This window comes from Rhinatrema bivittatum, chromosome 3 (assembly GCF_901001135.1).
Source record: "Rhinatrema bivittatum chromosome 3, aRhiBiv1.1, whole genome shotgun sequence".
Taxonomy (NCBI): Eukaryota; Metazoa; Chordata; class Amphibia; order Gymnophiona; family Rhinatrematidae; genus Rhinatrema; species Rhinatrema bivittatum.
In genome coordinates, this window is record NC_042617.1 from 97,056,740 (window position 1) to 97,071,208 (window position 14,469).

Genomic DNA, 14,469 nt, shown 5'->3' on the forward strand with positions numbered 1-14,469 from the left:
TGCCAGTTGGATGAACTACCGTGTTTCCCCGAAAATAAGACAGTGTCTTATATTAATTTTTGCTACCAAAGATGCACTAGGCCTTATTTTCAGAGGATGTCTTATTTTTCCATGAAGAAGAATTCACATATATTGTTGAACAAAAAAATGAACATTTATTATATTCTGAATAGTTGTCTGGTTATGCTGGTTTGTGATGACAACTAACTGTGAATCCTGCAGGATAAAAAAATCACAGCTGCATGCTCTGGTGTTCTGTGCGACGGGCATGCTCCCAAATAAAAACTTTGCTAGGTCTTACTTTCGGGGGAGGTCTTATTTTCGGGGAAACAGGGTATATCAGCATCATCAAAATCATTGTTATCAATAGACACATCCCCATTTATCTTTGTCACTATTTTTTACTTCCTCACATCTATTCCCTTCATGGCTTGTCCCCAAGCTGCCTCTGCTGCTACAACAAAGTCTTGGCACTCCTCAGCCTCAGCCACCGACTGACATCTCCATCTCACAGCTATGGCCACTGTCAAATTTAGGAGACTGACTCCAGGCAGGCAAGAATCTGATTTCTCAAACCGATAGCACTACTTTAACTGGAAAGGTGGAGAAATATTTCTTCCTATTGTGTGTACACTAAAGCCATTTTGTTTTGGCTTTGGTTTTTGTTTTTTTTGGGTGGACAGGAGTTTTGACTATATTTCCATTTACTGCTCACATATTTTTCTACTTGTCAGGAAGAACAGGTTTGCTTCCTGTTGCAGACTGAGACTGTAATGATGTTGTGATGTTAATAGCATTATACTGGTTAATGGAGAATCACCTGATGTCGTGAGACTGCTACTAATAAAACACCTCTGAATACTTAGGCTGAATCGTAGAAGATATTGTAGTATGCTCTGACACACGGGCCGATACAGTAAAGTGCGGCCATGGTTACCCAGTTTTTAACTCACTTTGGACGCACGTTTTGGACACGTAAGGCATACCCGCGATTCAGTATCGGCTTTTACTCGTCCTTACTGCTTTCCGAAAAGGACGCATATCCGTTTCCGCCCGCCGCCTGTATATGATATGTTAATGATTGAATTAGCTATTCCCTCCGATACAGTAACGTGCGCCCAAATTATCGCCCTTTTAACCAGCTTATTTACCACGTCTTTAACCTGAATATTTACTGCCTACCCTGTCCCTGGCGTTAGTCTGGTGTTCAGTCAGCTTCGTACCAGACAGCGCCATGGACAACATGTATATAGTGGCTCGAGCAATATTTTTCATTCGGTTGAGAAGCAGAATGAGAAATGCTCGATTGAGAAATGCTCGTAATGCTCGGCAGATTGGAGAGGCGAACAGGGGAGCCCAGCAGCAAGGAGAATCCATCCGACCAGAGAACCCAGCAGCAAGAACGGAGAACCCAGCAGCAAGACCGGAGGAGGTATGTGTTCTGTTTCGGTTCAACTGTACCATCCATCTCTGGGCATCTCTGAGGCTCCGGACATGGACTCCTCTACGGATGCCGGAGAGATGGTCATCTGCTAGGTGTCCGCTAGGCATCCTGAGGCTCTGGGGTCCAGCGGAGACATGGACGCCTCTACGGACGCCTATAGGGACGCCTATACGGACGCCTATACGGACGTCCAAGGTCGCGGCTTCCGTTCATGGATCTTTCCGGCCTGGTGCTCAAGGCAGCGGGGACCTTGGATGTCCGAGGTCGCGGCTTCCGTTCATGGACCTTCCTGCCTGTATCTGGGCGTAGATGATTGGAGGCCCCGCTGCCTTGAGCACCTGGTCGGACGTCCAAGGTCATGGCTTGGACGTCCGGCCGGGCGCTCAAGGTAGCGGGGCCTACAGGCGGGAAGGTCCATGAACGAAAGCCGCGACCTCGGACATCCAAGGTCGTGGCGTCCATTCATGGACCTTCCCACCTGTATCTGGACATCCATGATCGGAGGCACTGCTGCCTTGAGCACCTGGCTGGACGTCCAAGGTCACGGCTTGGACATCCGGCCAGGCGCTCAAGGCAGCGGGGTCTGTAGAAAAGAACCATCCACTTACCTGGTGGAATGACATTTCAAATGACATTTCAAATGACAGGTACCAGCGCACCCTGGATACTGTATAGGCGCTGCATACCACTCTATACAGTAAAATGGATTGTGAATGCCTACTGCTTCATTGACGAGCTTTGGACGCCGCTTGGATTTGCGTCTAATTTGAATACTGAATCGAGCGGCTTGTGAACCAAGATGTGCGTGCGGCAAACGAGCGGGCACCCGGCACTGCTGCACTTTTTCTTACGCGTCCTTACTGTATCGGCCCGACAGTCAGGCATGAAAGAAGGGTTAAATTTAGGTTTGCTCATTTGGGCTGAAATATCTTCCCCTAACATCTATTTTCTTTCTTTTTTTTTTTTTTTTTGCTTGCTACCACTTAGATTGCAAGTGTATTAGTAATATTTTCAAAATTAGCTCTTCTACCTGCTGGCAGTAGAAGCTTGTTTGTCCACAGCTCTGTAGTGTAGAATTACCACTGCTTCAAACAAAAAATTAATTTTACAAAGAATAAAGAAACAGATAATAAAAGAAAGATAGTTTGAGAATTCTTGTGACACTGGGTCCTCATTGGCATCTTTGTTTTTCTATATTGCATATCACTACTAGTTTTCATAAACAGTGCCATTTGTGTCAGCGTTTGTCACTACTTGCACTAGTCATTCTGAACTAGGTTAGTCTCACTGCACCATAAGACCCTTTTACTGGCAATCTGGTTACTTTCTTCCTGCTATCTCAGGTCAAAGTGACCCTCTGCAGGGTCCCACCTTTTGTTTCTTTCCCTAAAAGCTCTTATTATTATGTCTTTTTAATATCCATATGTTTGTTGTTACTTAATTTTCACTTTAGGATTTAACATAGAAACATAGAGCATGACAGCAGATAAAGAACATTCGGCCGATCCAATGTGCCCATCCACATCTCCTGCTCAGCTTTATAGTCCCATCCTGTCCACCAGAGATCCTGTGGGCTTGGTCCCATGCTCTCCTGAATTCCCATACAGTCCTTGACTCCACTAACTCCAAAGGAAGGCTGTTCCAGGTGTCCATTACCTTTCTGTAAAGAAATATTTCCTTTGGTTACTCCCGAGTCTACCACCTTCATCCCATGACCCTGCATTCAAGAGCCTCCTTTCCGTTGAAAGAGGCATGCTTTTTGTGCATTTATTCCTTGGAGGTATTTAAACATCTATATCACACCTCCTCTAGCCCACCTTTCCTCCAGAGTATAAATGTTTAGATCTTTATGTCTGAGGTGAATTTTCAGAGTTCCATGCATAAAAATTAGCATATCAATAGATAGAGATATTCTATTTAGTTATTTCTTTACAATTACTTTTATTCTGCATTCATTGCCAACTACTGTTCAAAGTAGACTGCAGCATTTCACAAATGACATTCATTTACCCTTTTTTAATATGTTTAAATGAATATCAGCACAATTCACAATGCGTTCTTTAAAAGCCTCCCTAAACAAATGGGCCTTCAACATTTTCCCATAATCACAGATGGTATGCAGTTCTACAGAGAGAGAATTTCAAGGTGTTGGCACAATCTGAGAAAGGCACAATGAGATGTCTGCTGCCTTCGTGCCACTTTTGCTCCAGGGTAGTCAGCAACTGTTAACTGAAGGTAATACAAAAACATCAACCTTTTCAGATAAAGAGGGGCACTCTCCATACAGAATCTGGTGGACGAATATTAAAATATTTGAACTTAATCTGTGATTCAATAAGAAACTAATGTAAATCTTTCAACACCAGTAATATATGGGCAGAAAGAGAGATCCAGAGATTAACCGAGCAACAGCATTCCTTAAAATCTGCAATGCCCTCAAATAGCACTTTGGAAGTCTTATAGAGGACACTGCAGTAATCTAGACATGACAAAACAAAAGCATGCATCACTATCTTAGAATCATTTTTCTCAAGGACATGTTTCAATCATTGAAGTTTCTTAAGCTTAATAAAGCCTTTCCTTACTACAGCTTGTAATTGCAGCCGCATGATAAATCCAGAATTGCAAACAACACGCACAGCTGTGACATAGGACACCCCCCCCCCCCCCAATTTAAAGAGAAAGGGAAAAATAGGCCCCACTTGTGTAAAGAGCAAAACTTTACTTTTTGGAATATTCCACAATAAACAATTTTGTTTTCTCCAGCCGTTAATTGTCTATGGTCCTAGTAGTCTCCTGAGCATTATCCTGTACATTCCCAACCACTGGAAATAGAAGTTGTAAATCATCAGCATGTAAGTGGAACACCTCATTCAGGTTCAGACAACAGAGTGGAAAGAGATAAATATTAAATAACATGGCAGATAAACATGAACCTTATGGCACCCCATGCTGTATTGACATACAATCAGATATATCCTCATCCACCCTAACTTGATATAATCGTCTTATTAGAAAAGAAGAAAACCATTTTCCCATTTTATTCCCAATCCCAATTTTAACTAACCTATTTAACAATATCAAGTGGGAACCTGAATCAAACACTGCTGATATGTCTGGAAAGACTGCAACAACAGAATGGTGCTGATCAAGCTCGCAGAGAACAAAGTCCACTACTGAGACTAGCACAGTCTCAGTACTGTAACCTGATGAACACCACTTTAAAAAGATAATAGTAAAAATACTATTATCTTCTACAAAGTAGTGAGCTGGTTTAAAACCATCTTTTCATTTATTTTCCCCACCGAAGGTAGAACTGAGATAGGACGATAGTTAGCTGGATCAACATGAGATTGGGAATTGGCCATAGCCTTAAGAACAGGACAAACTACTGCCTTTTTGAGCTAAGTCAGGAAGTACCTTTCACTCTACTAAAGGCAGAGTTGGAAGCGTAAGCTTAATATAAGCTTATGCTTCCAGCTCTGCCTCTTTTAGAGCAGCGCTGGTGTTGCGCGTCCCGTCCGAACTTGGCTCGCACCCGGGCCTGTTCACCTCGTCCATGCTCCAACGGGTCCTGGGTCGTCCTCCCCCGCTGCTGCTGCCAGCTCTGTTCGGCCTCGACGTCCCGCGGTGGCGACCGCCGGGCCTTCCTCCGCTCACCAGGCCTCACAGCAGAGCTCGGCATCCTCCATGGCATCGACCTCACCCCTAGGCATGCGCGCGCGGACCGCCCAGCCTTTTAAAGAGCCAAGGGCGAGTCCCAGCTCCGCGGCACACTCTGATTGAGAGAAGTATATAGGAAGTGGTCAGACACCACTTCCTTGCCTTGGCAATCAGGTCATATACTCTGGTGTCTCTAGTTTGCCTTCCAGAATCTCCTGTTCCAGCGTCTCCTGTTCCTTTGTCTCTCCATCCCTGGTAGTACCCTTCGGACTGATCTCACGTTACTGACCTTTGCTTGATTGCTGCCTGGACCTGACTTCTGCCTGTTCTCTGACTACTCCTTATCGCTGCCTGGAACTTGACCTCTGCCTGACCTGACTACTTCTGGATTGACTACAGGTACCGACCCCTGCTTCGGCTGACCATTCTGGACTGATACTCTGGCCTTGATGCTCGCTATCCACTCGGACTCTCTGTTCTGGCCTCCTGGGACCTCTGGACATTCCTGTTTGGACATTGACCGTGCACTCTTGTTCTTGGTGGGCACTCACCTGCGCTTCCTCTCTAGGAGATCCTGCGAGGCCCAACTAAGACCAGGCAGCCCAGGTAACCAAGGGCTCAACTTGAGGGAACCCCAGGTTGCTATTGGTGAAGCTCCAGCTAGCCTCTGTCTCCTCCTGTACTCCGCCTCCTGGTGGCAGGTGCTCTCCGGGTCCAACCGGAGGGCCGTGCCAAACCTGCACCAGGCCAAGGGTCCACCTCCAGCGCAACAGCTGGAGGTGATGGGGTCAGAGTAGAGGGTCCCTCATTCCCAGCAATAAAAGATAAGGTATTTGCTTGGTTTTTATTCTATAATATCAGTGCTACTTAGCTGGATATCTTTTAAAGATATCCAGTTAAATAGCATGTTATCCATCTACACAAGGCCAGATAACTTTAGACTTGCTCTGGAAGAAGGTCTAAAGTTATCCAGCTAATCTAGTTGGATATACCCAATATTCGACTAAGTTAGCAAGATAGCTCGATCCCTCCCCAGAACATCCCTGAAATGCCCCTTTTGTATCTGGCTAAATTATAGCCAGGTAACAACTTATCTGGCTATAATTTAGCAGGATCAGTGGCTGACTATGACACATTTGCCATTTAGATGGATAACTTGTGAGTTATCCGTCTAAATGGCTTTTGAATATCTACCTCCCAATTTTTACAGGACAGTTTCTATAAGACCATATACATTTATATATAGTTCTGTAATAATTTTATACATTTTTATTGCATGTACTTGATATATTCTCATAGCTTATTTTTGAAAGAGATTTTGCCAACAGCAAAGAAAACTTTTGAAAGTTGAATCTCTAAGGGCAAGATATACTAAGACACACATTTCAAATTGTATCTATGAAAAAATGCTTGATGCATCTAGCCTAAGGCACCTGTATTAAACCATATTTTTGGAGTCAGTTCTAAGAATGGTGTGTGTAAAATAATTGAAATAAAAAGTGCAATTTTTGAATAAATAAAGAAAGTGATAAAATGTATCAGACCTTTCTTGTCTGACCTGTGGCACCCCTACCCCATCCCATTCTTCATGCTCGTATCTCAGCAGCTCAAATGTTTATAGAGCAACTTTTATAGAGCATTATAGTAGCTTTCCTACTTCCCACCTCCACTCCTTCCTGAGGGAAACTCCCCACTCCATTCGTCCTCATTAATGCTGTATGAAGACAGGACTGACCCTGAAGCAGAACTCGGATACTGTATGCCATAGTACCACATATATGCTTCCGTGGCCTCTTTTCAAAACTAATACATGACCTTTTTCATGTAGTGGTTATACTCTATTGGCTCATTGGATGAGAACTCTCTTGCCTTCATTATTTTGAATGCCTGTATTCTGCATGGCAGGGAACAGCACATTTCACATTCCCATTCTTCTGGTCTTGTTTTTCTTCTTTCTTTTGCTTTTTTTTATATGAATTTTATACTTTCTGATAATTGTGGCAACCAGTTTCAGAGTCTAGGAAGCATTCGGTCTGGCATCCAACCATGAAAGCAGAATAAAGGAGATGACACATTCTAAATACAGAATTATTCTGTCAACCATAGCTACAAGAATATGATACAGAAAGAATTAGAGATATGATACAGAAAGAATTAGAGATGTGATTCGGCCGAACCTTTTGCTTCGGCCTTCGTTATCAGCCCACTGCGGGAAATTTCGTTTTCCCATGGTTCGGGCCAATTTTATTTCGGCTTCCCCTGAAACGACACCTGAAACCCGCCCCAACTCTTCAAATTTAATTAATTACAATGGGAGGGGGGTGTAAAAAAAACAAACAAACCCCAAACCAACGCCAACCCTTCAAATTTAATTAATTGCAACCCCCCCAAAACTTGCCGAAATTCCCTGGTGGTCCAGCGGGGGTCCCGGGAACAATCTCCCACTCTCGGGCCATCGGCTGCCAGTAATCAAAATGGCGCCGATGGCTCTTTGCCCTTACCGTGTGATAGGGGCTATCGGTGCCATTGGACAGCCTCTGTCACATGGTAGGAGCAATGGACGGCTGGTGCCATTTTAAAAAATATACTTACATATACAGCTGTGTTGTGAGGTGTGAAGTCAAAGGAAGTGACTTCAGACATCTAAGATATATAATTATAAGGCAAAACATATAGGGGCAGATTTTCAAAAGCTTATGCGCATCTGGCCTATTTTAGAAAGGCCCGGCGATGCGCATAAAGCCCCGGGATGCGCACATGTCCCAGGGCTTCGAAAAAGGGGTGGGTAGGGGGCAGGGAAGGGGTGGGGTGGGGCGGTCTGGGGGACTGGGCGGGGTGGGTTCAGAGGATCCCATGCCAGCAGGCTGCTGGCGTGCGCAACCTGCACCTGCCAGAGGAAAATGCTACAGGTAGGACAAAGGTCCAGGGGGAGGGGGGTCTAGATTAGGGCTAGGGGGCGGGAGGGTTAGGGAAAGGGGAAGGGAAGTTAAGTTAGGGGGTTGGGAAGTTCCCTCCCAGGCCACTCCGAAATTGGAGCGACCTGGGAGGCAACGTGGGAAGGCCGCGGGTGTCGGCGCACACAAGTGTGCACCCCCTTGCGCACACCGACCCTCGATTCTATAGCATGCGTGTGCCAGCGCGCGCATGTTATAAAATTGGATGTCCATGTGCGCTCGCTGGGTAGCGCACGCTCATGGACGGGCGCACACTAGTTTTGAAAGTCTTCCCTGTACTGAATAACTTTACTGCTTTTACAGATCTCTCTTGGAGATTTAGTGGAATTCTGCCTAGTAGGGCTGTTTAGTTCTTGGGATGGGGCTAGTATTGATAGTTAATGCTCCATCTCTCCCTCCCTAGAGAGAGTAGAGAGGGATAGAGATGTTTTGGGGTTGTGTTTTGTGATGTACAGTAGATAAAGTTTGAGCATGCTTTTTTAATGTCGATGTTTTTAATATTTCATGTTTCTTTTTCTGATTTTTTACTTTTTTATTTTATATAATGAACTAATGTTCATATATGAGGTTGATATTCAAGGGGTTTTTTCCAGATATCTTTTAAGTTAACTGGATAAACTTTAAGATTTGACAGCTGATTCCTTTAACCAGATACATTTATCTGGCTAAGCATTAACGATAAAATGTATCTGGATGAACAGGAGGCTTTCTGGAAACATTCTGGACAGAGTTAAGTTTAAGTGTGCTTTATTTGATATACTGCCTTTCCATAAAACAAAGCAGTTTCCAAAAACAATAATCTATAATATATCCAAATAAATCAATTAACCTAAAACAAAACATAACTGAAAACATTAAATAACAAAATATCATAAATATATGACAAATACAGTCCATTAACTGAAATTATCTATATAAATAAAAATGTTAAATAGTTTGGACAAAATCGCTAATCTCAGAAACCACTGAACAGATTGCTTTCAAATTTGGACACAACCTTCATTTCGCATACAGGAAGGTTCTTCTGTACTTACATTACAGATATGTCACACCTGTGACAGGTAAAATAGGTTTAAAATTTTTTTCCAGAAAACAGCGACATCTGCTGGATGAAAGCGCCATCTGTTACACCTTACACTAACACACGCCAGACTAATCATTTCGCCAGTCCAGGTCCACGTTTCACTTCCATTTTAACACATTCGCGTACTTTTTTTGCCGGAAGATAACTATTTCCTTTACAGATAAAATACACCCACCACCCTCCTCACGCCCCCCACACACATGCCAAATTGATTTACTTCCCACAGCCTCCCAACACACACAAAACCATCCTCCTCACACCCCCCCACACACATGCCAAATTTATTTACTTCCCAGGCCCTCACAACACACACACAACCTGACAGAAGTCCGGGAGGCTCCAGCGGGGGGCCAGGACCGGTCCGGGACACATCTCCTGCACTACGGCCGTCGGCTGCCAGCAATCAACATGGCGCCGATGGCCCTTTCCCTTACTATGCCACTCGGGTACACCAATGGCGGCAGTAGCCCATGTGACATAGTAAGGGTGAGGGCCCCTCGGCGCCATTTTCAGGACTGGCAGCTGGCGGACCTTTGCCCTTACTATGTCAGAGGACCCGCTGCCATTGCTCCACCCCACTGACATAGTAAGGGCAAAGGGCCATTGGGACCCGTTTCAGTGCTCGCAGCCGACGGACCAATGCCAATACATCGCTCCCGGACCACTCCTGAACGCCCGCTCCACCGACTGACATTTTTATCAGGTCTCGGGGGGTCTGGAGGGTGGGGGGTGGTGATGAATTTATTGTGAACATCTTGGGGAGGGGTCATGAGGGGGGGCAGGTTTCATTCATTCAGCAACTCTGGGGGGGGGCAGGGGGGGCTACTGTTTTTCACATGGCTGGGGGAGGGGGGCAGGAGAGTGTGGGGTGGTTAGTTTAAGAGAACTTTTCTCATAGGGTTGTTTTTTGGGGGAAGGGGGAGGTTCACACACAAATACATACACTAAAACTTGCACGATCTCGGGAATGCACCAAAATAGCCCTCCCCAGACCACAAAACAAATTTGGAAGTGCAAATTTAGTTAGGCACTCCCCTATTTGGCTACATAACGCGCACAGATGCCCAGGGACAGACCACATGTAGCACCAACAATTTTAATTTCCCAGGTCTTGGAAGGGGGCAGGAGGGTGGGGGGTTATTATTTGATTTAAAGGGTTGGGATTGGGGTTTTTTTGGGGGGTGGGGGGTTCCCACAGAAATAGAAAGACAAAGGTTTTCTGATCTGAAGGGTAGGCAGTAATCGGGGGGAGGTGACTGTGAGGGAAGGGAGAAAGAGGTGGGAGGTGAGTGTCAGGGGAGGGAGAATGAGGGGAGAGAGTTGGAGTGGGGACAGGGGAGGGAAGGGGGGGGGGGTGAGTGACCAAGGAGGAGGAGGATGAGTGGCTGAGGTAAATGAGCATGGGGAAGGGGGAGGGAGGGTAAAGAACCTGACTCTGCCACTGCAACGCGTGGCCGGGTACCGCTAGTATTTTCATAAAAAAACAATGCAAGTCAATCAACATAAAAACAGAAAACAAAGTGTTCAGAAATCTAGAAATAGGATCTCACAGAAATCAAACATAAAATCTCTAAAAACCACCAGGAACAACCTAAAAATCTGTGATTACCACTCACAAAGACCTAAGAAATTAAAAATCTGGTTTAAAAAAAGCACGTTATCAATGCATTTCCTAAGTGTTTCATAGTTTGCTTCTGATCTCATTTCTAATGGACTTGTGTTCTATAATAAAGGGGCTTGATACTTTTTCCTATTTTATTTCACATGGTGGTTGTGGTTGAAGGCTCAATCGATCCTTCTGAGAGGATTGTAATGTCCTGGATAGCATATAAGAAGACAGCAGACCTCCCAAGTAAAGACAGAGCCCTCTATACAATGCTTTAAAAGTCAAAGAATTTAAAATGTTATTCTATACTGTACCAGCAACTAGTGCAATCCATATAAAAGCAGAGTGACATGAACATATTTTGATGCTCCAAAATTACCTTGGCTGATGTAGGGCATTACAGTAATCTAATCATGAACTGATAAATGCATGCACCAATATAGATAAGCCAGGTTTATCTAAAAACTGTTTCAAGCAACGAATAAAACAAAGATAAAAGAATACTGATCTTGTAAAAGGTTGAAATTTGATTGATCATTGCAAACCTTCTGCCTAATGATGTGTATTTGTTTGAAATGAACATGTTAAATGCAAGAGATGAGACCATTTTCATTTCATTTGTGGCTCTCCTGAAACAAATGGATGATCCCATGAAAATGAATGAAAATGTTCATTACATTCATTATATTTCCCATTCAAGTCAATGATGGATGTAAAACTACAGCAGGGAGGCTGGTGGATTTCTCCTGAAAGTGACCATAGCAACCAAGCAATGCCAGTGAGGTAATAGTCTAGCCAGAGCTGAGGTGGGAGACGTAGACAGTAGAAAGACGTAAGACCAATCAAGGTGAAGCTTTTTTTTTTTTTTTTTTTTAAACTAGCTTACAGCTAGCACCTGGAGCAAGTCACGCTAACATCCTCCCACTGAAAGGTCTGAGCATCTACATTTTCCCTGTTGGATTTCACAGAGAAAGCTGGTCTTTTCTTAAGCTCTGTATGAAAGAAAAGAGTTTTAAAAGCTCTTGAAAAGAAGGAGGATTTCTATAGGCTCCTCTAGGTCATCTTCTTTTGCCCTACACATCGGTATTCCATGGGGCTCTGCCCAGTTGTCAATATTGTTCAACATCTGCATTTCTCAAGGTCCTGCTAAATTGGAGGGGAGGGGGTTGCTGCTATAAACTTTGTGCAAATGGTGTCCAGTTTTATTTGTTTATTACCATTACTATTGAAAATGGTTTAAAGAAGGTCTCACACTGTCCCCCTTCCATTAAGATTTGGTTGACCTGTAAGAAGTTAGCCTTGAATTTAAAAAAAAGTGAAGATCATTCTGCTGGTCCACTTTCTTAACTTTGACACAGATATTTCACTTGTTTTTGATGGTGTTAATATACCCGTGCCACAACAGGTCCGGTGCCTAGAGGTACTTATTGACCCCGGATTATCTCTTTGGTTTCAAATTAAGTCATCCATTAACCCTTTTTTCAAATTGTGCGTATTGTGAAACTTTAAACAATTATTTAATGAAGATGACTTCTCAGCTGTAGTGCAAACTTTGATAATCTCCTCCATTGATTATTGTAACTCCTTGTATTTAGGCCGCTCTTATTCCTCAACTAGTACAGAATGCAACTGCTCAAATGGTAACTGGTGTTCCATTGTGCGAACATATCACACCCATCTTGTTTAGATTGCACTGCAGTGACTTCCTTTTCAATGGAGAGTCAAAATTAAAATCCTAACTACCATCTTACCATCTTCAAAGCAGTTGATTGCTTGGCTCCACTCTGGCAAAATTCAGTTTTAAAAATCTATCAGCCATCTTGCCCTTGCATTCTTCCCACCATAATCTGATCGATCTTCCATCCGTAAAGCATGTGAGGCTAGCCAAATCATTTGCCAAAGACAATTAAATTGACCATGATGATAATATACCTTTCCAAATCTCAGCTCAATGCAAATTTCAATCTGGTATACGGTAGTAGAAACTTCCCTGCCTTAGAGGGGCTTATAAACTATTTGTACCTGTGGCAATGGAGGATGACGTGATTTGCCAAAAGTCACAAGAAATGTTAGTGGGAGAAGTGGGATTTGAATCCTGGCTTCCCTGGGTATCAGCCCAATGCTCTATTAGGCTACTCCTAGAGATTAAAGCTGCAGGATTGTGTTTGCTTCACAATAACAATAAAATTAAAATACATAGCACAGAATGTGCTATCTTCTGAGTTAATGTCATGGAGCAACATGTTAGTTATTCTAAAATGATTGTAACTCATTGTGTGACAGACATATGTTAATCAGATGAATAATTCATTTTTACTGTCCAGAATCAAAGCTTGTAAGAAAAGTAGTTTTATTCAGTAAATTGAGCCGATACAGCCAGATAATTATACAGTAATGCAGCCAAGAGTTAAATTTTAGGACATGACTTTATACACTAGAATGAGTCCTTTAAAATGCTTTTTGATCATGTGAAAGGACAGAAACTATTTAAAATTCAAAAGAGAAATGACATAACTGGGTGTTTGTGGTCCATAGTGCTGACATGCCCATTTAAGTGGATGTGAATGTCCTACTATTGGAAATATGACTTTGAAATGATGAGATCATTTATCTTTTTATTTCTGGTATACTGTGCCTGTGATGAGAGTTGTCAAAGAAGTCAGGATAAAACTCTAGTGCATTTAGATCATTGTGAAGGGCTCAGAATGACAGTCAAAGAATTATAGCTTCACCTACCAAAGAGGTATGAGGACTTACAGGGCTGTTGCAGCTTTCTGTTTATGTTTTGAACAAGCCCAGGTCATTATTTTTCTTTCTTTCCTTAGACCAAAACAGCAAGCCAAGATGGCAGAATACTGCAAGTTAATATTTGGTGATGGTCTACTTACAGATCCACTGGAAAAGTACCCTGTAAGCTTGTTTTTCATTTCTATGGTAATACATGTCGGATATGCTTATCAGCTAGATTATTTGTACATATTTATGGGATTCACTCTAGCAGTAAATATCCCACCCATAGGTGTTGTGTGCATATAAATCACGAATCAGCTAATTGAATTGAACAGTTTGAGGTTTATGAGGTCGTAAAACTTTACAATTATCTCTGGACTATTCAGAATATATGCACAACTGGTGACTGGAAAATGTGGTCTTTGTCAGAAAATAAAGCCAAAAGGCACTCAAATATGTTGAATCAACCCTTACAGGTAAATTTTAAAAGCAGGCAAGAAACGCATGATTCTCCCACAGCGCGCACATCTATAAAGTTTTCAAAATGGGGTTTGGGAGTGGGCATGGTCTGGGCAGGGCATGGGCATTTCAGGGCATGAACCAGAGATGACCCAGTATGTGCTGATGCCCCCTGCTGCATAACTTTACTTCTTCTATGGATGATGTGTAAGTTAAAAAATTCAAGAAAAATAGGCAGATCTGTGGGGTTTTAAGGGATAACTGGGGGGAGTAAAGGCTATTAAACAGGTGGCTTGCAGGACCTATCTTTTAACTGGGTGAACAGGGGATGACCTGGTAAATTAGGAATAGCGCCAGTGTGCGCCCCTTTTAAAATCTCCTGATTTAAGAGGTAGAAGCAGTATTTGCACGCACATGTGTGCACCCATTTAAAATTTGGCACACATGTGTGCATGGCTAAGCTATTTTAGAACGTGTGCATATATGAGCACAAGTGCATATATGAGCACAAGTTATAAAACAGACGCAT

General features: G+C 43.2%; 1 protein-coding gene across 2 annotated transcripts in view; it reads left to right on the forward strand.

The window, feature by feature from the left end:
• PLCB1 (phospholipase C beta 1) overlaps positions 1-14,469 on the forward strand; it is a 1,417,494-nt gene that overhangs the window by 973,368 nt on the left and 429,657 nt on the right. For both annotated transcript variants that reach the window (XM_029593506.1, XM_029593507.1), the window contains exon 13: positions 13,577-13,661. In XM_029593506.1, coding sequence (XP_029449366.1) covers positions 13,577-13,661 — 85 coding nt within the window. The remainder of the gene's footprint in view (positions 1-13,576; positions 13,662-14,469) is intronic.